Source organism: Lepeophtheirus salmonis, chromosome 6 (genome assembly GCF_016086655.4).
Source record: "Lepeophtheirus salmonis chromosome 6, UVic_Lsal_1.4, whole genome shotgun sequence".
Lineage (NCBI taxonomy): Eukaryota > Metazoa > Arthropoda > Copepoda > Siphonostomatoida > Caligidae > Lepeophtheirus > Lepeophtheirus salmonis.
The window spans coordinates 48,237,026-48,263,964 of record NC_052136.2 but is presented as its reverse complement, the minus strand read 5'-3'; the positions used below and the strand labels follow the sequence as shown (position 1 = coordinate 48,263,964).

At 29.1% G+C, this 26,939-nt stretch overlaps 1 protein-coding gene across 1 annotated transcript in view; it reads left to right on the top strand.

The window, feature by feature from the left end:
- The window catches only part of LOC121120605 (atrial natriuretic peptide receptor 1), a 339,724-nt gene that overhangs the window by 100,702 nt on the left and 212,083 nt on the right, over positions 1-26,939 (top strand). The window contains exon 15 of the mRNA XM_071889625.1: positions 1,365-1,622. Coding sequence (XP_071745726.1) covers positions 1,365-1,622 — 258 coding nt within the window. The remainder of the gene's footprint in view (positions 1-1,364; positions 1,623-26,939) is intronic.

Below are 26,939 nucleotides of genomic sequence, written 5' to 3'. Positions count from 1 at the left end.
TAAAATTTTATGTGATTAAAAATCTGGTACAATAATTGACTTTTATTTTTTTCAGTAAATTCGTGATTATTCAAAATGTATAAGTATTTCAAATTTATTTAGACATAGGGTATCAATAAAACGATTAAAAATAACATGTACTCAAGGAGCGTTGTTTATTAATCTTCTTGACCTGCTTTTCTATCTCTGAGAATTTTTAATTGGATATTTACTTGCTATAAGCCTCTTTAAAGGGAGGAATAATAATAAAAATAGGAATGTCGTTGAACCAGATTATTGGTCTCGTTTAATTAAAGTAAATTATACAATTATTAATAATTTTATTGTATAGATATGTTCATAAACCATTTTTCAAGTACCAATTTAACTATAACTGATTGATGATAAACTACATGTACAGGGTTGACACAAAAATGAAAAAGATTAGAAAGTAGTTTTCACTTCTCCATATTTTTATTTTGTGCCATTTTAAGGGCAAACTTTTTAATCAAAAGTTGGTAATTCAAAAAAATTATAAACTTTTTATTCAATTTGTCCCCCCTCCATTTTTAATGATGGTTTCAATATGGAGACGAAGAGAAGCACAGCTGGCCTTGATGAAGTCTGAAGACAAGTTGTTCCATTCCTACGTGATCACGGCCTTCATGTCATTGCCATTAGAATGAGAATTCTTGTTCGTCTTGCCCTCCAAGATGCTCTAAATAGCGAAGTCCTGGTGGTTCACGTCAAGTGAGGACAAAGCTAAACAATAGTGATTGGAAACGCCATAAAATACAAAAATATATAATAAATATATCACGTATGATTGTCTCAGAAGGAAATAATAATATTTATTTTCTCTTCGTATACTATAACTTCCTGAGGGTCTTGAGGTCGATCTCAATCTTGTTAGCCATCTTCCTCATGGATTTCAATGATTCCTTCTAAATTTCTTCCCTGACCATAGCCACAAACTCGGCACTCCTCTTCCTGTTATGACTTCAGCCTCCAGGATTTCTGGAGACCGTATTGGAGTTATTCATCGCCTTCCTGATGTTAAAAAAGGTGGCCAAGGATACATTGATAATGGCTAAGATCTTCTTGGGATCAACTTGAGCGCAGAGGATATTGCACACCCTCTGCCGTTTTGCTTGGTGCTTGGCCATTTTTGATCGTACAAAAACTAAACAAATATCAAATTGTTTCCTTTTTCAGTTTATAGCAATGCTGCCACTTACAAAATTGTCAGCCTTATAGAACTGAGGCTAAACGGCCTCGAATATGATTTTAATTTTTGAGTTCTCATACTGTAAATTTATTTTTATTTTTGTCAAAATATAGTACATAGTTATAATGTAATGTAATGATAAGTTTTTTAATTATAGAGTTATTGTGGACAGCTCCTGAAATTTTACGAAAGGAAGATGGTTCAAAGTATCCTTTGTATAATTATCAGCAATTTAGTGGTGGTATGCCTATTTCTCAAGGTGGATTTCATCATCTCAACCATCATACTCATAATTCCAAAAAGAAATTTCTTGGAACGCAGAGAGGAGATGTGTACTCCTTTGCAATTATCGCTCATGAAATCGTTATGAGAAAAGGTCCTTTCGGGATTTGGTACAGAAATATTGATTGTAAAGGTAAGCAATTTATTTAAATTTGGATTTTTTTTTTGATAAATATCATTCTATGTTACATAATATGTTTATTTATAACAGTGTAGTTTTTAGTCTATCGTTGAACAGATGCTATTTGTGAATTTACGGTGCTCAGTTGAGGTACGGCGTTACCTTATCTCACAACTTTTTTTCTAAAAAAAACAACAAAAGGAAGAACTTAAATCAGTTGGTAATAAACACATTCTACCCATCTAAGGAAATATAATTTAACCAACTCATTACAGACCATTAATTCACAGATACATATCTAGTATGAACTTATTAATCGACATGCAAGATTTATTAAATTAATTTTTATCTATCTGTAGTCTGGATTACTTTACACCAAAAATATATATAAATTATTACAGGGGAGCTGTATTACTGAAGAGTTTAGCTCGAATCGAGAGTGCTGTTGAATCGAATATCTTGTGAATTATAAAGTCTACATATTCACATTCCCAGTGAAAATATTTTTTTGTACCTTGATGTTGCTAATGATAGATAATTAATTATTCAGATTTATTTCTTACATTTTTATTTCATGTTGAATTTGGTGTCTAAAATTTTTTGTCAGTAAAGTAATCATAGTGATTCATAAGAACATATTGTTTTCATATAAAATATCTTCCTGTGAACGAAATTTTACACCAACTTAATGAAAAATATTCAAAGTCAATGACAAAAGGAAAATTTAGAAGAAAATATTTTATTTATTCTATATCCTCCAAGTAATAGGAACTGGTCGAAAGTGTTCTGTTAATGAGACAGTAACAGTATCAAAAATATTTAATATTATAAGTGAAGAGGGTAGAATAGAGTTGAAAAGAATGATGTGAATGTAACAGTTTCGGATTGCGTTTTTAAATTTAAGTAGTGCATCGTATGAGGACATCTTTTGTTTGTAATAACAGCTGTCTAGAGAGGGAGAATTATATAAAAGAAATAATTATTACCTGTATATCTGTAGATATATCTATATATCCGTTGATCTTATCTATTGGTACATATTTTATTATTATCAATCCTGAATGACGTTTGTGCAAAATCACGTGGGAGGACAACAATACATCTTGTCTCTGAACAAAGAAAGCTGAGATGTTGGCAAGAAAAAAAACAGATTTTAAATTATCTCAAGGCCAACAAAAATTTAAGCAAAATTTTGCTCGTTTCTATTGAAAATAAAAAAAATACCATTGATGCCACTGTGTATAAGCACAACAGCCACTATATCACAATCGAACATTTAGACAATGTATCAGCTTCAGTTAGATATGTCTTTCGAACAAATAATCAAGTGACCAGGACAGTGAAAGACTGCTCTGACATATTTGTGGTGAGTAAGTGGTGGCTCAATGCAGATGCTTACTTCGAACTTCTAGATAAGTAAGTGCTACCTTAGCCAGAGAAAAGTTCATGGACAATTTTTTTCACTCAAGACAGAGTTCTGCGTCATTGCTCCGATAATATCAAGGCCTTTCTTAGATGACAACTTTCCAGACTTTAGGGACCTCAAACATTGGCCGTCCTCCTCTCCAGACGAAAATCCCTTGAACTACTTTATTGAAGAGCATCTGGAGGAGAGGGTGTGTGCTATTCCTCACACGAATGTCCAGTCTCTCGAGGCTTCCATTAAGAAGGAATGGAGCAAGCTCGAGTTTGACTATGTATATAGTCAAGGTTTTTAGGTCTCGTATTGAAGCAATTATTAGAGATGAGGGCTCACATATTCAATTAAAACTGTGCCGATCACTATTTTCAGATTATTTTGTCCATAAAAATGTCCTCAAAAAACTTCTTGTTTAAATTTTATTCTTGAAAACTTGAAAAATAATAATAATTTATGTACCACTAGATAAGATCAACTCTATTGAATCTGGTAGAAGTGTTTCTAATGTTCAATCATGGCAATTCGTGAACTCGAAATAGAATTATTGTTTTTTAAAAAGATTACTCAAAAAAATTTCTTTATTTTTTTTACATTTGAACTTTATATGTTTTTGAACATGCCTAAAATTTAATTTCTAATTATAGGTAACAGATTTATGATGTTTAATTTTTTTCTTTGATTATGCATATAATTATTATTATCTTTGAGGTGCTAAAAATAAATTAATTTATTTTAAAAAGTAATGGATTTGATTTTGTGTATATTAATTACTTTCTGTGAACGTGTCCACAGCACACCACTTGCCAATTTTTGGACTTTAGAATGACTGTGTATGAAATATGTATTTTAGATTATGTCAGATTGCTATTTTGTAATTATCTATGGATCACTTTTTTCTTAATATTCCATTCAAATCTGTTATTCTTTTAAGACAAGATGGTGAATCTAGTATACAATCAAGAAGATTCAAGGGGATGATATTTATTTTTTAAGGTTGCAATTTTTTGTGGGTTGAACTGATTGATCTCAATTTATGCATCAGTATGTAAGTTATCCATAGGCAGACACATATGTCAGATCTTACAAAACAATAACCTTGCAACGGAAAAGTTTCGGTCAATATTTTCTGTTATATAATGTGAACAACTCCAATCCTCTAAAAAAAATGTACAATGTACCTCCATAAAAAAAAATCAATTTCTTAGGATGACTTACATAGTTATATAATAACCCTTAAGGACAATGTAGTAAGCAATCGAGGTAAATAAAAACACGATACTGTGTAAAAACTGATATTGATAGATTTTATGGTGTACCTATACATAAAAATAGGTATCATATTGGCCTTTTTTGAAGTGTCAGTTATTGGAATAAGCTCAATACTGCCGATTAATATACATACTTAATTATAAAAAAAATATTTTTAAATTTCATTACTTCATATGGTCAACTAATAAAAGAATAAACTAAGTATTGTTAATCTGAACAAGCATTAATTTCATGTACTAGTACAAAAGTAGTACCAATAGACGAATATATTTAAAACGATACTATACTAAGATTACATTGAACCCGATACTTGCGATGTTTTCCGCTAAATTTCTGAGCTCCCTGTACAAAAAATTAATATATATACATAAACAAAATTTATGAAATCGGTTTAATAATATTGATATTATGACAATCGTCAAACCATCTTCATTGAAAACATCCACTGCAAGAAAAAATATAATTATTATAATAGTATTGTATAATGGTTACAAATAATCTTTAAAAAAATGTACTAATATTTATTTTCAAATTATGATAAAAGCATCTCCTCAGCTCCAGCAAAATGTTAAAGTGAAGTAAAAAAAATTTATCTGTTTATAGCCTATGTACATTGCTAACCTGCACATTAAATAAGAAAGTTTACCATAAATTTTAAGGCATATTATATAATATAGTCCGGCAATTTTCTTTGTTTTTTGGGAATTACATTTTTTTTTTACTCAATGATGGGATTATCAAGTCAATTCTATAGAATTTTCTTCTTATTTATATTATAACAGACAAATGAGATAAAAAAAGTTTCGTGTGAGTCTTAAAAATGTTTGTTTATTTTTGTTCGTTAGTTTTAAGGAATGTATTCTTAATAAAAAACATCCAAATGATCCATTTGTTAGGATTTTTTAACATTATGTTGCCTTTATGGGAAATAGTTTATGGGATAAACAATTTGAGTCTGAGTAAAAATAGGTTTTTCGCAAATGTTTCTCTTATCCGGATTTGACTGTTTGCTATAGTGTCTTGGGTAGTTATCATAAGACTCCATATTATTGCTTATATCCACATATAAATAGGTATACTTATATTTATGTCAGAAGAGATTAATTTTACAGTGGTACATTTTGAGAATTGTGCTTGATTGAGATCAAATTTCTCCTGACTCGACTAGAAACTCACTAATAAAAAAACATTTATTATATTTATTTATTATTTAAAGAACTTGGCGCATTCAATATTGCAAATAACTCAAAAGTTGTCTTCTGTTTCATGATAGAAAATAACTATATTGGGAGAATGTATGTATGTTAATATTGTTGAAATAATAAATCAACTGTTTGTACGATAAATTTGTGGAACAATTTTATAATTGGGATAATATATAATTACTTAAAAGTGCATTGATTCATTATCTCTAGGTAGACATATTTTGATTACAAAATATCAAACAGATGAGGAAAATGAAATAAAAAAGAACTTTATTTTAGATGTAAAAATTTATAAAAATATTTCCGCCTACTTAAAAATATTTAAGCAAAGCATGGAATCGCCATCGCTCATAGACACCGTTATTGGGAGAAATTATTGTGCCAAGGTTCGTCTCCAGGTGATTCTTAAAGAAAGAAATATACAAAGAATATATGCATTTCAGAAGTGACAACAATTCTTAAGTTATATTTCTAAATATTTATATTTATATTCTAGGATATTTATTATATCACAGAGACACAAGTACTTGCATCTATGGAAAATGAACTTATCCAGGAGTTTTCTTCGTATTCATACATTGACTCTGCATCACTGTTGGGTATTATGGTTCCCTGCCATAGTAAGGAAGACTCATTACACAAAAGAAGGGATAAAATGTTGAGCATAATTACCAAAGCCTTTGAAGGGGCTAGTCACATATAGGATAAACATACTTGATAAATATACATTTGGAACCAAAAAGTTCTACCAAAAATTATGCACTTTTTGCGATATTCCCCTTTCACATAAAGCAATTGATATATAATAACGGTAAAGAGAGAACAGTTTCTATGGGAAGGACGAAGGAAGTATATTTCTGAATTTAAATTGATTGCTTTAACCTCAAAGTGGGGCTTACAACTTGTCAACATGTTTTTCTGAGAACCTTGAACATTAGATGGCTCAAAAGAATTCATACAAGCAAAGATTTATGGGCAATATTAATTAAGCCAAAGTACAAAGACACCAGAGGAAGCAATTTCAAGGAAAACATATTTAAAGGGCTTTTATACCTTCTTTAAGTGACGATAAGCTTAGTTATCAAGATCCTAGGACATGATGAACCCTTGAACTATAACCTAAGACTGGCTACAAGGAATGAACACTCCTCAATATTATTACTGCTGGAGAGCTCTGGCTTTAGAATGAACGTCGAGTTAGCCTTACAAGCTTTATAACTCACACGAGAACAATGCAAAAAGTTGTGATTTTTATTGACGTTTTTCTTGTTATTGTTTTTTCATTACCTCATATCAGTTATGTGTAAGGAGTGTGTTATATTCAGATAGTTAGTTTGTTTTATTGTGTTTGTCATAATTTTATATAAAGGTGTATTTTACTTTAAATATATATATATATATATGGGCTACACACTAGATTCCTATGTTAGTTGGATAAATTGTAATACCATAATGCTTACTTATAATTATTCAATCCAACTCCATCTATCCAATTATAGGAATATTTGAAAAAAAAGTACATATATACATAGAAAATTGGAAGTTTTCTTTAAATTAAAATACATTGAAGTACCATGTTTTTAATTTACATAAATAGATTATTGCGTTTTAGTGACACATGCTTAGTGAAAGTAAAGTACCAATTAAATACCTAAAAAAATAAATTAATTTGCTACTACTGCTTATTCAATTAAGAGGAACATACCTATGTTTTTGTTAACTTTTTAAGTATGTACTTTTTAAAATTATATTTTCAGATATATTAGGATACACTGTTTGTGTATTTTTTCAAATATTATTTATGTCATACAAAAATTTTTCTTTTATAACCAAAATAAAATATCCTAAAGTAATGGAAATGTAACCGTCTACAAATTTAGACGTCTTGTTTTGTTCTAAATATTAATGGCATTTCTAAATTGCACACTTTTTCAATGTGTGTCATAGAAAAGTGATCGTCGTTATTTTTAAAATATTATCTCAATGCAAAAAAAAAAAAAATCCCATGAAGATCGAAAATTTAACATTTTTCACGAATTTGAGTAGCTCCTTCAATTCAAATGATAATTTAAAAAAAATGTATCAATAAGCTCCAAATTAAAAAAAGTAAAAAATTTGATTTACTGACTATTACTTATCAATTAAATAATAGCATAAAAAAGGTATGCCTAATTTTTTTTCACAAAACACACTATCGTTCTATTCGAAATATAAAAAAACTTGATAAAGCTTCCCTCCTATCGAAATAATATTATTAAACAAAAAATTACTCTCTTTCTGCACATCCTGGGACAGATGGCTGGATGGCTGATCTTAAAATAAGATGGCCTCCTCAAGAAGGAAAAGTTTTTCTTTTTCTTAATTCTTCTCAGTAAAAAAGGGACATAAGCTGATATCTAATTTTTTACAATTTGATAGGATCGCAATTTTTTTCCTATTTTGGTTGCAATAGAAAGACCAGGTTCGATTGCGATACAGCGATATGGCGATATTATATCCCCATATCGCAATTGATCGCCGATTCAAAAAAACTTCTATCAACAATCCTGCAAATATTTATATTGAAAGTACTTTATACCTATAAATATATAAATAAGGTATTATCTGGATCATCATGAGTATCCTTATAAAAAAGCAAAGATAAAATAAAATATATATTCATGGATATATTACATGTTTAAACTGGTATAAATAAATATATATAAAACTCTATACTTCGGCCTTAATGGGTTAGCCTTAATTAATAATAAATAATACTTTTCGCGAGTATTTGGTCTGTCTTTAACAGCATAACAATGATAAATGCAAAAAAGTATTACTTTACGAGCTCAAACCGTAATCTGAGGCACTTCAGTATAATATATATGGAAAGAGTATATTAAGGTGTAGGACAATTTCAAAGACCAATAGTAACGACAAGAGAGGATGTGGGACATGCTTATTCTTCACTAAGATATTTAAGACAGACACAACCCTTATTAGGACCTATTTTGTAATAAATTTTGTGTTAAGTTTTGACAATGTCGACATTTAATCACCATAACTACAGTTCAAAATAATTTAAGAGTTTCCGGAAAATACAAGATTTTATGAGCATAGACTCAACTGTTTGGTCATTGTTCAAAAATTATAAGACTGAATTAAACAAAATATATCCGAACCAGCAACATTTTACTTCATTAAGCTGTTTATCGTTAAAAATAATGTAATGGTATTTACAACGATACCATTTTTTGTTATACTAAGGTTTTTCAATTACAAATTATTTTACTAAAATCTACTTCTGTAATTATAAAGTATTTTTTAGGAACTCTCGCTAGAAGTGGCAGAGATATATAATGGAGACGGCATCTCTTTTCTTAAGTAAATTCATAAATATTCCAGAAGAGGTAAAATACAATTGATACATGAATGAATTAGAAATTTCTTTCAATTTCATATTGATTCAACACGAATACACCCAGTGATTAAGTTAATTGAGAAGAGGATTAATTAATCGGTTGATGAAAAATGATATAATTTTTGGCCATTCTAATGGACAAGAGTGTGCAGGGAGAGTGAATCTACAATACTATTTTATAAGAAAAATTTTATTTAAAAAGAACAAACAAAATCTACTTCTGACTGGCAAAAATAATGAAATATTAATTCGTAGTTCTGAAGATATCGAATAGTCCGTATAAGTGTTGTACAAAATTCTCATTCTTTTAGGGGCATTGCTGCGTGAGTTTTTTTATATGTAATCTGTGGAAACATTTAAATTCCGAATATTAGCTTATAAATGAACTATACTCTGCTTTTGAAGAAAAAAAGATTACGTAAGATTAAATTAATAACTAAATAACGCTGACATATTACTCTAGAACTACTATTAAAACATTTTAGTCCATAACTTAAATTGTGCTTGCATTTATAATGTCTAAGAACTTTTTTGTGAACATTTGCCAATTCTAATTGCTTACAATTTTTGCATTAGAATAAACTTCTTTTTTTTTTTTCAATGTAATTTTTTCTAATTTAGTTCAATAAATCTTTTTTGACATTTTTTAAAATCATTTACAAGAAGGTAAATGGAAGAAAGACAAATTTAGTTCATTATTTATGTATGCCCATTGAGCTAGTTGATAAAACTTTGTATTATAAATTCTAAATAAATGTATTGTTAAATATAACAGGCAAGTTTAATTCACTATTCAATTTCACTAGAGATTGTCTGTGCATAATGCTGAAGAAGTTTCTCCGGGAATAGCTAATATTCCAAACCCTTCTTTGGAAAATAACTTAGTGCCCCTTCGAAGGACAATAAAGAAAGAAAGATCCTTGGACTCTCCGTACGTAGCATTGATGAAGTCTTTCTTGGTAAAACTCTTCTTCCATACTATTATTGCATTTTAAGTCATTTTGCCTATTAAGAGAAAGAATGGAGTCGGCTGGTAAATAGATGCTTTCCTATCCTTCCATCTGTTCTGTTTCACCTTGGCATCCAGAATAAAAAATTTAATGGGACGATTTTTTCGAAATGAAATATAGTTGATTCAATTTTTTATTAATTCTAATAAGTAATGAACATTTTAAGTGCAAGAATAGCTTAGAAATTAAATTTTTATAAGTAAAATAGCTGACACACATTTAATTAATAAATATAATTTAAATACATTAGACATAAAAAATATTTCAATTTTAAATCTTCATCTCTAAATTAATATTAAATACTTATTACAGTATTTCAAATAATCAAAAATAATTATTTTTAAACAATTTTAAGCAACCTTACATTGTTATTTATTAAATATGCTTTAAGAAAATTATAATCTATATTCTTGCTTGTTTTATAAAGAATAATTTTGATTGGTATGAGAGAGAAGTGGTGGGTAACTGTTTTTATGACATAGTGGTGCTGTAGGTAATAGATTTAATACCAACTTGTTTGGAATTGTTTTAAAGGCGTCAGTACACCAAGACCACCATAGTATAGGTATATTGAATATTAATACTTCATAGTTTTTTTATTTTAAAATGCCACAGCTAACTAATTTATGAAATTTATATATATATATATTTTATGGTCTGGGAAGTTTTGAGGTGTGAAAAAAGATGATTAATTAAATATAAAATACATTATCAAGAGGGGATGTTTCCAATAATTATTATTTATAATGCCATTATATAACAACATATTTTGGTTTTTTGTTGATACATTAATAACTGCATACGTTAATAATAATATTTAAGCACTTCTCTTTAGCATAATTTATATCATCACGGAATTTTTGATACTATAAAATGTAAAGTTTATGCTCTTTTGCAGCGCATTATATATATTGTTAGTATTAAGAATAGGCATCCCAAAACCCAGTCATTATTTTTTTCTCCCTTTTATTTGTGATATGTTAATATAACAAACTGTGAAGGCGAGAACGGGCAAAGTTTTAACACTGAGACTTTGTGTTTAACTGTTTTTGAAAGTAGAGGGCCTATGATTGCAATTAGGATTTTTGGTGCTGTTGTTATAAGTCGTGTAATCCATTTTGATTTTTCCCCCTTATTTTTTTTCATCAATATTGTATATCATCACGTAGACCAAAACTTCCTTTATCCCCCTCTAAAAAAAAAAAAAAAAATTTCTTTTTTTTCTTTTGTTAAACAAAAGTTTTTTTTTAGCATTTTTTTATAAAAATAGTAACTATTATTGATAGAAAAATCAAATAAAGTCGAAAAGTTTTTTCTTTGAGATGTTAATAAGAGTTAATTTTAAAAGGTAGAGGCTCATTTTTTTAAGTCTGTTCTTTCATTGTTTTTTCAATTACATTAGATTTGGTGCATCAGACCCCCTCCATAAAAATAATAAATATAATAAAAATGTTCTAAAAAATTTTACTGGCCCATATTAAGAATATTGAAATGAGAATATTATAGTATATGGTTATGTTACTATGGCCAGCAACGATACATTTTTACTTTTCCCGCATAATGTGTTTAATTATTTTTATTGTTAACTTACACTTCCTCAAAAATATAACATTTTAATTCTAGTTAGTAAGAAGTATTTGGTTACTAATCTAGAAATATTGCTTTTATGACTTAAGAGAGGTAAGTGAAAGAAATTGCATCACTTGGGTTGGATTCATAACTTATAGCTACTTTGACAAAGAATAATTTTAATGAAGAGCGGCTGACTAAAGCGATTACATCTTACAAAACAGGCAAAATGTTAGTTGATAAATTTTCTGACAAATTCAAAACTCCCTCATAGAAAATAAATTTGAGATCGTTCTAATTAGTTTTCAAATTTAAAAAAATTCTACTTGTATTTTTCTTGTTCAATACGCCTTTTTTAGAATGTTCAAAGAAATTTATGATGATTAATTAAAGATGTGAAAAAGTTCAAACCCTTGTCGTGTAAATTAAAAAAAAAAGTGTATTTTATTTACCTACAAGATGGTAAGGTTAACATAAACTATTCCTCCTTATTATGAAAGTTCAAACGTATTAAATGTAGCAACAAAAGGATTACCTTTGTTTTTAGTTATATTCGGTATCAGATTTGTTGTTCCTCAAAGCTCGTGTATAATTTATGGCATTTTTTCAGGCTTACAGAGATTTTGGGCTTTTGATATGTACATTTAGAGTTGTATAAAATGTGATCTTTCGGCATATAAAAATAAAAGAAATAGGTAAATTAAATATTAATTCTGACCATTTGAAGATTGTATTGGAGGAGAGAACCTTAGCTGTTATGACGTTTTATTAGTGTAGCTGAGATGAATTATGAGTGAAAGAAGATAAACACAAACCACCCTTTGTATCTAGCAAGGACTTATGAAGAAGTTAATTTGATTTCGATCTTCAATTATACTTTGGCCAATAAGGCTTTACACTTTTGACTCCATAACTATATTATCTTAATTTATATTGTATTGTGGTCCTTCAATATATTTCTTATTTTTTTTTTTCATTTTTAATAAGACGCGATACGTAATAGCTATTTAGGCTCATTTTTAAATGGGTGCATTTTCAGATAATCAAACAAATAGTTAGACAAACTTTGCTTTATTCAATTCAACCTCCTATTCTGAGAATTTTATAGTCCAGTCAGAAAAGAGCACTATACCTTATATTTATATTTGTTTGCAGATATGTATTATCTCAAATTAAGCATAATTATTAATACATGGGCGGAATTTATGCCCCTTCCAACCATAAATTGAGCCAATATTTGCATTTCTTAAATGACTATAACTCATTTTACGGCGATATTCATTCATAAGCGCTACTAGACATTCCCATGGTCTATATTTATTAAAGTATAAGAATCGACCAAGAAATAAATAAATGTACTACTTGAGCCAATGATAGGTCAATTCGAAACCAAAAGTAGTTATGCGACAAAGGATCTCAACTTGATCTGAATATGACGTCCAACCTATGTAGTAAATCTAATCTCTTATAGATCGTTATACAATATACTCATTGCAATTTTCAATTCTTCGTTTATAGCATAGTTTTCAGTACTCGAATAATTTGTAAGCTACCAAAAAGTAAGTCTATACTTTTATTTATAAAAAGAGAATGGGATCCAAATGATGCTCAGTTTGTGAATTTAATATCGAAAACATACATACTATGTGTAAAAAGATATCTGCTACGTAACTAAAATAGTTTATTTATACCTTTTATACTCAAAAGAATGTTTAATCTTTTGTGAAGAAAAAATATAACGAAATTCGATAATGTTAAAGGAACATAGGTATTGTTAGAATTTATATAAATAATGTTATTGAGCATTATACTTATGCGAAAATATTGACTTTATTTTTTTTATATGTCTCAAGGCCAGTGACAGACTAAAAATAGATTAAATTTTCTCTCTATTATGTATATACATAGTATATGTTCTTATATTATAAAATTTTTTATTTATTAATAATAATAAGGAGTTGTTCTATTTTGTATTATTATTTCATTGTTAAGATTTCTTTTGTTATCGAAATAAACGTATATTTATTAATATTATGTATGAGTGTTGAAAATTGTTTTTTCGATCTCAATTTAAGGACAGATTTTTTTACCTCATCCTGATTTTTGAGTAGTAGAAATAAGCGTTCTTGTGGAGATGTTTACAACTTTAAAACTCATTTCAAATCATTTTGAATTTTCCACCGTACTCCAATATATAAAAATATGCAACAATTCAAAGAAATTAATCATTTATACTAAGATGTAAGTAAATGGTATTATATATAGTCTGTTTATTTATTTGAGCATTTATTTTTTTCTGCACCTGCTACACGCACATGTAGTACACGCCAGTCCCATCTTATTTTCTACAAACCCACCCTCTATAGACAGGAAACACAACACCTTGCATGATTTACCTGTTTACAACCAAGTTACAACCTGTACAAACTTATACTGTACACCCAATACGATGGTAGTCTGAAAAATTTCCGACCTCAATGTCAAGATGGCATTACTCGTAAATGAAAGTAAGTCACATCTACTTACTAAAGTTTGAGACATTTTGGACGCGAGGTTGTTATTAACAGTCGTTTCAGTGAGTTGATGTGAATGTTTTTGTGAAAATGGGTAAATTTGAGTATCGAGCTATCATTAAATATTTATGCTGGAAAGTTCAGCCTATAAAACGATTCAAACAATAGCAAACATATACAGTCTTATTGTAAAATAATTTTACGTGTCTAAGTCAACCCAACTCGAACTAAATAGAGCCAAAATCTCATTAGCAATTATTTTGCAGGGGAAAACTCAGAGAATTGTTTGGAAGGGTTACAGAGATGGGAGCATTTATGGGAGAAGTCTGTAGAGTTATAAAGAGAGGATGTTTAAAAATAAAATTAAAAAAGTCAGAAAAAATGTAATGTATTTTTGTTAGATTAAAAGCATTACATACCACACTCCTATATCGCATCACTTACACAGCATATAAACTATTGACCGAGTTAGGCTTCATTTAATTTGTATTCAACGTTTACTTCAATGAATTATATGTATATAACTAAATTAAGCTTATATTATAAAATAATGAAATGCAGAGTTTCCCCGGAAAATAGATATTTATCCGGAGTTTCCTGTAGGTATAAAACCCTAAAATGTGTGTGCTTCTTTTTTTAATGAAATAAAATAGAACGAAAGGATAGAAACAAAAAGACGAAGACATAACTCTATTATGTTGTATTTTTGAGCTTTCATCGGATCTTTAGAAAGTTTGTGTCTTTTTTTATATCATAAATTTTGTTTATTTTCTTTAATATTTAATATAGATTTATGTTTTTGTTTACTTACACATTTATATGGATAATACAAATAGGTAGCATAATCATGATATATAAGAAGGTGTAGTACTTAAATTGTATATTTATTAGTGTAGAAAGTCACTATTCCTTGAAATAGTCACCTTATAATTTTTTTGTACAAAATATTAACGGTTGAAATCGTAATAACAACATAATAAGAGAATTAAGAAAAAAAGTTATATTTGGAAAAATGTTGTAAAAATATGGTAATTTTAACCGAAAGAATATCAGCTGATAACAGTTTTATCTATAAAGTAAGAAAAAATATTACTTTAAAAATCACAAGTGTGTTGTAGGATTGATGATGCAGATTGCATACATTTAGTATACTGGCTCAACTGAATAGCTTTTCATTAAGAGCGCTTCAATTTCTTTTTAAATAAAACTCAAACCTTTAAAGATTTTGACAAATTTATTTTTTCAGTACATATAATTAACATATACACTGAAGTATAAAAATCGATTTCTCTAGCAAGACCACTACTAGTTCATTTACAGAATTTCAATTGTTGAGCCCAATCTTCCAATACTTTTTCTATAAATTGACCGATATTACAACAATTTTGCGTTCGATATATTCTCTGAGCTCTTCTGACATTACCGATCCTTTAGTGTAGAACAATAACGTCAAATGACTACAAAGAAAATAATATAAAGGCGTTATATCTCGGCCAATCAACTGGTCCATTTTTTAAAATATCGTACTCACCAAATTTGCTTTTCAATAAATCGTTTGTGGCGTTTGCTGTTTGATATGTGACCCTCTTTTGCTGAAACCACATGTTTTCTATTTCCATACCTTGCAATTAGGGCGACATAATCAGCTTTCATTTTGTGCTAACGATTTTCATTTACAATAACGTGGCGATTAACATCATCAACGAAAAAATAAGGCCCAATGATCAAACGAAATCCAACCAAACATTATTTTTCTAAGTTCAATTATCTATTGTGAAGCATTTTTGGATTGCTGCCTTACCAATAAAGCATATTTTGCTAATTGACAAAGCCATTGAGTCAAAAATGAGCTTTATTACTAAAGATGATTTTGCATTGAAAAGCAGCATCAGTATTAAATAGTTACTTTGATGATCAATTTGAGTAATTTGCAATCGCTGATCAAATGTAACTCTCCAGGATGAAATATATACTAATGCAGTTTCATAATCTAAAATGAAGAGAATTAATATGGCGGGGTTTTCTCCCCAATGGAAAAAAATATGGAAGCCTCTTTAATGAAAAACCCTTATGATGAGGGTTTATATGTAAATACTTAATACTGCCACCCCTAACCATAGATTTACAAAATAAGTTTGCTTATCGTTAACATTTTTCATTTATATAGAAATTATTTTTAAATTCAGTCAATTTTGATGTTGCTTTTGTAACTACACTTCCGCCTATCTTTTTATTTATCTTTCTTTTGCGTAGAAATGTCTCTACTTGCGTCCTCTAAACTATTGTTCGTTGGAATTTCAAGCCACCACTATTGTCAACACCCATGTTTCTAGAATATTCATCTCTAAAGACATGTATGAGCCAATTTTTATTAAAAAACTGTTACATTTACTTTTCAATAATGTTTTGTTTCATTAGGACAACAAACACATTTCCATTGTCAACTTTACCAAAATTGAAAAATTGGGTTCAAATTGCTGGACACCCATCTCATTCTGCTAATCGCCCCAAGTGACAATACCTTATTAAATCCGATTTCAAGGCTAGACTCAGAGGAAAATACAATTTCTAGGACTATTTACATAGAATCTTGTTTGGAAATATGCATGGTATAAATGGAGTTAGATATCATGTAAGTTTCTTGAATATTCAATGTTCACCGGGATTCCCTCATTTTTCCCATCGACCTTTATAAATAAAGAAGCATATCAGGATATCTTAAATAAGGAAAAGCAACAAGAAAAAGACAAAACAATTGTCTTTTCATATTTTGCTGCTTTATCTCAAAGAAGTCTTTTGATACTTTTTTTCTTTCCATGTATTCGTTTTTACACTGTTGTGCTTACACAACATGAGTTTTATTAACATCATACATATAATGTTCTATGTTAATAAATTAACAAATGTCAGCTCCCTTTTTGTTATCCTCTAATGAAAAAAAGAGGCAATTATTAGAATATTTAATCATACAATATTAATGAAACCCGTATGTACGAAGATATTTGGTGGTATGGTAAAATGAAAGTCCTGTTACAATTTTTGTAAATTATTTATTTTTGTGGATACATACAGGGTTCGGAAGCAAAACGTGGACTGTTAATAAATGATAATTATAAAATTAAAGAAGCAAGGTTTTGTGACTTTCCCCTGCATATTCTGAATTTTCTTTCATTTCTGCATAAGTAAATAGAAATAAACATTTCTCAAATCTTACATCATGAGTGAGCAAGAAATAAAAAGGCAGAGGATCTCAGACCTTCTGGATACCAAAATTGAGGTTACAGAGATTATGGACATTGTGGAGTTATCCAGGAGCCTCATTTTCAAGGTGGCCTAGATAAAAAAGGATGGAAAATACCTCTAAAGGAAAGAAGAAAAAGGGATTCTGAGTTTCTGGGGGACCTGAAGAAGAAGATCAATGAGGCCCTCCAAAATCCATGAATCGCCTCTCTAACGAGTTTGACGTGGATAAGGGGACAATCAGGAGAGCTGTGAAGGAGGATTTGGGATTGTCCTCTTACAAAAGGACCTCACACCACCTGTTGATAGACACTCCGAAGGAAAGGAGACTGCAGAGGTGCAAAAAAGTTCGTGCGTGGATCAAAGCAAATATATTCACAGTAAAAAATTTCTCTGACGAGAAGCTTTTGACCGTGGACCAGGTCTACACCCATTGGAACGCCCATTGGCTTCGGGGATCACCAGAGGAGGTCAAGGTGCTGTTTCATATAAAACATCCGGCTCAAACAATGGTCCTGGGGATCGTGACGTCCAACAGCAAGAAGATGCATCCCTTTTTTTAAGGCCGGGGAGAAAATCGGCCGGGAGGTCTACTACATGGTGCTCAGGTTCACCATATTGCCATGGCTCAAGGCAACCTACCCCAGAGGACAACTATTTGTGGACCTAAGATGGTGCATCCTCACACACATCGGCCAAATGCCAGAAGTTCTGAGCCGAAAACATGACTGATTTTTGGTCCAAGGACATGTGGCCATCATCTTCGCCGGTTTTTGACCCCTTTGGACTTTGCTGTGTGGGGAACTTGAGAGAGGGAGACTAACCGGAAATATCATCCGAACGTGGATTCCCTGAAGGGGGCCATTGTGAAGGAGTGGAACAGCTTCTCGGAGAAGTTCATCATTAACACCTGTAAGGCTTTCCACCGCCGTGTGGAGGCTGTGATTGCTGCTGAGGGCGGTCATACGGAGTGAATATGTTCACAAAGGTCGTCTCTCAAAGTTTTGTGCGAAAATTTTCAAAACGAATCCTCAGAAAATAAAACTATTGATATTTTTTCTAAAATCAGTCATTCAGTCCACGTTTTGCTTCCAACCCCTGTATGTCTACATTGTACGTAAATATATAAGTATAAGTTTTAAAGTTCAGTATTTACTTGGATTAATGGTACTATTCAACAAAATCGTTTCTTTTGTTGCACATCAACAAAATACCCTACATTTAGTAAAATTGTATCCTTGTATACCAAATATGACCTTAATTTTTCTTTGTCACCCTTAAAAAAACCCTAAATGCTTCGATACTTTCCACCCTTTGTAAAATTCAAAGCTTTTTGAAGAGCTTGATATTGAAAATAGGTATTCATACATTTGAAACTCTAATATAGATAGATTTTATTACCTTTTTCATAACATCTTTGATATACTTAGAATTTGAGTTCCCTTTTGTTTAAATTTTAAAATAGTTGCTTTTTCTTCAGAATCACTTAGTTTCAAGAAGAATTAATCAAAAAGAAGTAAAATATGTTATTTAATATCTGAAATTTTGAAAAACTACATTTTCAATAACACTGTATGTTGGTATCAATTTGGAATAGAGCCATCACAATTTTTCAAGAAAATATCTCATTTTTTAACTATTAGGTTAAGAAATTTCATTTTTTAGATAGTCATAGAAAGAAAAACAAATGAAAGAGAAAGATAGTTAGATAAATATGTAGTGTGTGTGGAGGTGGTGGCATAACAAAAAAACTACTAAAGTAAATTATTTTGTAGAGTAACATCTAGAATCGCTGTTATTTATATATTGAGTTTCATTTATGTTTCTGATTTCAAGCCTCTGTTACATGCTCATTATATTAGACTTCATTTATTTGCATGAGTTCAACATTGTTGGTCTCTAAAATTACATTTAAAAATGGTTGGTGTTTTTGACGCACAAACTACATAAAGTCACATTATAACCATTTTTTTATTTCTACTAATTTAAAAAAAAAAAATTATAAAAATATTGTAAGAACATTGATTGTTAGTTAAAAAATAAATATTATTTTTTCAATATTTTATCGTTGAATAAGTGAGGTCATCTATTAAAAAACCAAACGTTTATTTATTTAGATAGATGAATTTATGTTTAATGTACATAACCACTTATAAAGATCTTCAGTATTCTTAAAGAAGATAAATAAAGAAATGATTTATGGTGCAATTAAACATAGAGTATATAGAGGATGGATGCATGTACTAGTACTTATTTCAACTATACATTATATATGCATATAGTAGTTGAAAAGGATAATGAGTAAAAAAAGTTTTACACTTAATTAAATCAGAAAATGTTCCATATTAACTTTTTTTCAGATATGAGTAGATAAGTCTACATCACTGTTATACTAATATTTCCTTTACATATATACATATTATGTACCTTTAGTTCAGCGAAACTATATGACAACAACAGCTTTTAAAATATAGTAAATTAGAAGTGCTAGTGCTCATATTAAATATTTGATGCATTAATACAATGTCTTAGTTTTGAAACTATCTTTTACTGTTAAAAAATAAGTGAATATATATTTAATGGTTTTAGATTTAACTTATCTTCATAGTAACTAGAAGCTTTTAAGAATAATTCGATTTTTTTATAATTCCATTACTGCAAAATCAGGTCTTATCTTCAAGAACATTTTTTTTCTTCTGGTCTTTAAAGTTTAATATTTTTAACATTTATATTTGTATTCTATCATGATATTACTATGTCATACCACTTAGTTGACGCCAAAAAGTAAATTTGTAAGCTTTTTATGGGTGGTCTGGCGTTCAGAAATATTACCAAAGAACTTTTGTGGTTAAAAGCTATCATACAAACAATAGATTCAAAATACAACAAATTTTGTCTATTTATACAAGATTTTGCAAGTTATAGAGAATCATATCTAGAAAGGTCACCATCAATATGTCCATGTTTCGAGGGAAGTTGTAAGCAGAATATTGTATCAACTACCTTAGTGAAAATTATGGGATCATGTTGACAGCTGCTCCAGATATGAAGAAGTTTGAGTTTACAATTTAAGGAAATGCTCAAATGTGACTGGCGTCACAATCTGGATAATACAACAAGATTTAGCACCTTGTCATGTCCCTTAAGTTGCTAAGTGAGCCCTGATATGACTTCACTGTGAAGGAAATTTGCCACCAAGTAATCCGGATTTTAATTCGATGGATTATTTCATATATAGTTACGTTGAATCTTAAATAAATCAGACATCTAGTGCCGTGAAGGACTCTCTGATTCCCTCCACCAAGGAGACAATGACCAACATGTCAAGGAACTACTTGAAATTGTTTTTGAAAAATGCACCGATTGGATTTTAATAGTCTGTAAATGTGTTGATTTCTGTTTGTCTGCTTTGTAGATGTAATCCAGAGTTAGAAGATGACTTCAACTTATTTGTGACCTGTTACCCTCTTGGTACAATGTAGGGGGAGAGTGGGAATAACTTATTTGTAATTTTGCAGTAATATTAATATTAACTTATCAAGGGAGTGTGTTGTCAAATTATTTATTATACATAAATAAATTTGTTTTTTGTTATGATTCAAACAAAATTCAATTTACCTAAAAATATATATATATTTTATATTGAAATAATCTAATCAAATAAAAACATATTTATATATTATAGAAGAAAAATAATAAACTAATCAAACTTTATATGATTAAGGTAATATCACAGATTGATATTTAAGGTTATTATATTTTAAAATTTGTCTATAAACTTGATTTTTCCGCCCTTCCATTTTTAGCCTTGATTTTTATTGCCCAACTAGTGTTAGCAACTTTTCTACCCTTCCCAGCTACACCTTGACTTCCAATACTAATATCTCACTAGATATTTAATGGATTAACTCTTAAAATAAACCCAAATAAACAAATATACATATATTTATAAGTGTTTAAAAATTGGAAACCACTTTTGAATTTAAAAAGAGAATTAATTGATCTAAAAAGTTGCTCTAAGGAAGCTAATTTAAAAAAATTGGAGGTACATCAAATAATTTAAAAAGGAGAGATAATGGAATATAGGGAGATTCATCAAAATGAAATAGGTGATTATTTCAATGTATGTACCACTGGAAGGTATACGGAGGAATATATAAATCGTTATCACGCGAATCCCTTATTTTTTGACAGAAAAATAAAAGAAAGAATCAAATTTTAGTGGGGTTGGTTATATTCAAGAGCGAATCATGAATTAAAGGAACAGTGTAATCTAAACAACACTGGAAAAAGAGAAGGGAAATATAATACTAAAGAGTCTTCCAACAATGCAGTGACATTCAAGTTGACACTGAAGGTAAGGTATAAAGTGATGGAGAAGATATATCCACGAAATCGTTCAAATAATCCATTTAATCATGATCTTATTCTATTATGACGAACATTGGCTGTATTCAGTTTCTAAAAGATATTCTGTAAGTAAAGGACTTTGGCTTCTAAAAGAGCAAACATCCAATAAGATCTAAAGAAATTGAGTTCTATTTTTATTTTAATCTATAAACTTCAGAGATCGCCTCAGTCTCCGAATGACGCATAAAAAACAAACTAAAATAACCAATTACTCTAAGCTAACTTTGAAAAATGTAAAGATAATTTTGATAATTAGCAAAGCCCTTTCATTAAATTCAAGGTGTGTATAGAATAAAATGTACAGTTTGGACTTATGAAATACTTATTTCTTCAAAAACTTTTACATTATATGCTTGCAAGATATAAGAATGGAAAAATTATCGTTTTATATTTTAGCTTTATTTTTCTTCCCTCGAAGCTAACAATATTTTTTTACAAGTTCTGAAGGTGATAAGGGAGACTTAAACTATTTTATAGATCAACTAATATCTTGACATTCTTCAAGAAAATATACAGTGTTAGTGATTTGGAAAGATTTTTATTTCAACCAAAACTCGAAAAATATTAGTGAACAATTATTTTCGATGCAATAGCCATATTTCAACCCTAAGACATATTAAAATTGTAATTTTTGAAGAAAAAGTAGGAATGATAATTTTGATTGGAAAAGACTGGAAACTTTTCTTTCCAGATACTTATTTCTTTTGGATTTAACATTATTTTTTTTTAATAAAAAGTTTATTAAAAGATTGTAATACCAAGCAAATGTGAGTACTATATTGACAATGACCTTTCATTCAATATATTTTTATTATAATTGAATAAATATATATATTATTAAAGCTATATTCTCAAAAAAAAAAAAAATCCAAATTTGCATAAGAATTTTATCGCTTTCTTTGTGTTTTTCTGATTTTATTATAGTATTCTTATGTTGTACTTTACTAAAAAAATCAATGCAAGTTCATGTAAATATTTGTATGGGAGCTAATATATAAATATTTAATTTAACTAAGTTATTTGATTTGTCGTTATGTTTCAAACTCACAAAAGAAAGATTGGGAGTTCAGAATAGAATACGATTAAGACCTTATTTATACTTAATCATATCTAATTTAAAACATTTTTTGCATGTACCATATAATATAAATATGTAATAATAATTTTATGTAAAAATGAAAAATTAAAGCTTTTTTTGACGCCATATCTTTTCAAGTTGTAATATAAAATTTATTCCTTAGTTTTAACTATAACACAGAGCAGTTAAAAAATATATTAGCTTCTAAATCTGACCTCTAATTTCACTTTATTGATGAATAATTAGACACATTTTGTAGGAATTTTATTCACGGTAACTTAATAAATAATCTATCTTTCGAATTATGAAAGACTTTTATGAATTTTTATTATCAATAATTTTAATTAATATAAAGAATTAACGTCAGATTAAGGCTTGAATACTAAATATACTCTTACACATGATTTAAAATATGCTTGAAAAGCAATACGGATTTCAGTTAAACGTTTCAATAGTTATTTTTGTGTTTTACAGCTTAAATAAAAATATTAAATTTGGCGTGAAATAACTATTGTATAGTGTTGTCATAGGGATGAAAATCTTATGTATAATGGGCAATAACTATTTATTCTTCATAATTAATTATTTTTTCAGTCATTTAAATGTATAAAAAATATATGTAGATATATATACATTGGTAGAAAATAACATTCCCAATGATAGTGATATTAAAATTTCCATTGCATCAATCAGATTTTTCATGTAAAATAAAGATTTAAATTAAACAAAAAGAATTTGTGTAAGTCAAATTACATCTTTATAAATTTGTCTCTGTATAAGAAGATCAGCATTTGTTTATATTTTTATGGAATTATTTGAAATTACGGTCCAATATTTTTGGTGAGTTTTTTCATCAGTGTTAAATCACATTTAATCCTATTAAAATATTATTATTTACAAAACAACAGAACAAAAAATTATAATTATCTCCTTTTATTAAAAAGTTTAGATTTATTTAACAAAAAAAAAAAAATTTTTTTATTCGTATACCAAATATATACTATAATTATATGGCTAATGTGTTCTTAAAAGTTTATTGTTACTATATATTTGAAATTGTGGTCTACAAATTTATTTAAATTATTCATATTTAACAATTAAAAAATAATGGATGAACGAAAAGTACCTGAAAAAAAAAAACCATACACAAACAATGGTTGAAAAAAAATTATTTATTTAACGGAAATAAATTTACTTTGAGAAATGTTTCTCTAAAACTCCTCGCATGGAAGCTATACAAGCCTCAATACTTGTCACAAACATATTTGACTAAGGCCTTGCGAATGTTGTTTCACTTTTTGGCCATAGCCATGACATCAACATTGTGTAGGAGGGGGGGGGGGTGTAGGCTGTACGAGCCTTTGACTCCACAGTCTCCACATAAAGTAATCCCAGGTATTCAGATTTGATGAATTAGGTAGTAAAAGATATGCTTGTTGAGAATTTTCTTGTATCTCTCAAGTGTTTAATCGCATTGTTGGGCTTTTAGCCCTTAAACATTGGTAGAATCTATTTATTTGTGGCTTAGGTCATGTTTTACAATGTGGTTTCGAGCATTGTTGTCAACTCCCTGGAAATCTTATTGGAAATTACTATTAGGAGCAGATTGAATTTTGATTTTAACTGCACTAATATTGGCTTCTGTATCTTGCAAACAGTGTCTTCCATTCCGAAGAATATCGGAAAAGGTCGTATTGTAATTGTCCTTCACCTTGTACACAGAAACGTTGGCAATGTCCTTAATCTTATTTCCATCGTCAATAAGTCAGACAACTTATTTTTCTTTATGATATATAAACAATTTTAAATGTACATTACTTTTTTGTTGCTTGAAACAAATGGCACATATTTTTGGTTGATTCTATATCGATACTAAAAACCCATAGGTAGGTTTCTTTTCTTTTTGCCTTCTAAAAGATAATTTTGATAGCAAAATATTATCACATTGCAAATAGTAGCTAAAATAAAATTTGTCATTTTTTTCTATGTACACATTCTTTACCTTCTTGAAGCCTAAATATTCCTCTCATTGATTTTATCATCTTTAAGGAACATTTAGGAGGAAAAGGAAAATCTTTGTAAAACACGATTATGTAAGTTCTCTGAAGGGGTTCCAATGATAATTTAATCATAATATTGGAACTTGTAATTGAAAATAGTAATTTTATAATTATTATTAATGAATGTGTAAATTGACATTCAATATTTTTTTTTGTCTACAGTGAATTCAATCATGATTGTGAAGGTTATGTTAATATTTTTCGGATAAGCGTGCCAGACAATGTATTTCTTAATTAAGATTAATGAGTAATTATTAAATGGTGAGACACATATTTTTCAGCAGAAAATAATCCAGTTCAAATACCATATCTCTTTCAAGACAAAATGATATATAAAGATATCTGAAATTATCACATGGAATTCTCAACAAAAAAAAAATTAAAAACAATGAAGTTATTTGAAAATGTAGACCATAGAGTATGTTACTATATTATAATGTTTCCGATTTATTCATGAACATAGTACGAGGAAGGTCCGAGTGACACCATACCCCTATGGAGTACCAAGTGGTCCATTGAAATCTCTACATTTAGTAATTCAATAATAAATTAAGGATGAGGGATTGAAGTTAATTCATCTTTTCGATTTATTAAAGCCAAAACAATTATGCACAAAAAAAAAAAAAAAAAAAAATACGAGCTCTCTTGCTAACGTACAGATCGAAAAAAATATACTTGAATGGGATCCACGAAGTTCCCTTCGTGCATTCCAAACAGTTGAGTGTCTTCAAGACTACAGTTGAGCGGTTACCTAGTCCAAAACGTTAGAGAGGAAGAAGGCCTCTCTGAAAAATGACAAACTGGACCCCAAGAAGTTAAAAAAACGACCCAGGCAAATCTCCTTCAGTACATGAGGCCCCTTGGAAGAGATTCAGGGTTTCACACCAGACTGTCCAGAGGCCTTTCAAAAAAAAGATGGTAGAATAAGACTTTTGAGGTTGGAAAGGCTACTTTTGACACTTGCAATTAAAAAAAAACATTTCCTCCGTTGCAAGACTCTTATGAAGAAGTTTTGAATGGTCTTTTGAGTTCTTTTAAACTCATTTTTGACACTGTGGCTCCCTACAGCCCTGATCCCGACCCTCCTTAACTAAAACTTTTGGTTGCATGTGGAGGGGAAGGCCTGCAGTGTCCGTCATCTAAACACAAATGCCTTCAATACCACTGTTAGCCAGTACTGGACTACATCCTCATCGGGTACCAGGTCTTCTGCCTTCACTTGAAATTAATCATTGCTGCGAAGGACAGCTACATTATTGATAAATGTTATTTTTTCTTTATAATATTTTAGATTTTACTTTAAGGATTGCATTTTTTGTCTGTAAAAATAATATTTTTTCACAGAGGCCTTTATATAATTTATGGAATAAATAAAAATGGTTTAATCTTATTTTTAAAAAGTATCCTCAAATCCGAGTGGAAAAAAATGAAATGTCATCAGAAAAATTTGAAATATATTGAATCTGCCTCCCACCGAAATAAAATCCTAGCACCAGCCCTGGTGCGAGACAATCTACAAACTTGAGGTATAGAAAACTCGGCAAAATGAGCCCTGTCATAGAATGGACATTTAAGAGTTATAAAAAAACAATATCTTATTAATTTTTGTATTTGTATAAATGTTATTAATACATGTGCATTGTGGGATTGTTTTTCAACCATTTATGTTCCTTATTTCATATTCCAAAGGAATTTATATGTCAAAATAATTACAGTGTTTTTTAATTCAATAACTTTTCTTATGAATAAGTCTATACATACGTCTATTCATTTTTTTTTTTGTTTGAGGTCCTTACCAAATTTGTAAAAAGAGCTTGTAACTTAATTCCTCAATAAGATGCTTTTATTAAGCTATATTGGAGGTAACTTAAAACTTCATTTGTAATGTGCTTATATATATATAAAGCCGAAAACTACTTAGTATTATTGAGATAAATTGAATATATTTTAAAGATATATCGCAATACACTAATAGAGATTTATTGCAAAAACCAAAGAGACTAAAAGGAAAGAAGTGACAAGACGGTTGAAATAATAATAGAACATAAGCCTTCATCTACATTCTGTTCACTCATTTACACACCTTCAATAAAAAAATGGGACTTTTGTAGAGTGCAAGGCTGTTTCCCCCAAAAAGTCGAATAAATAGTTATGA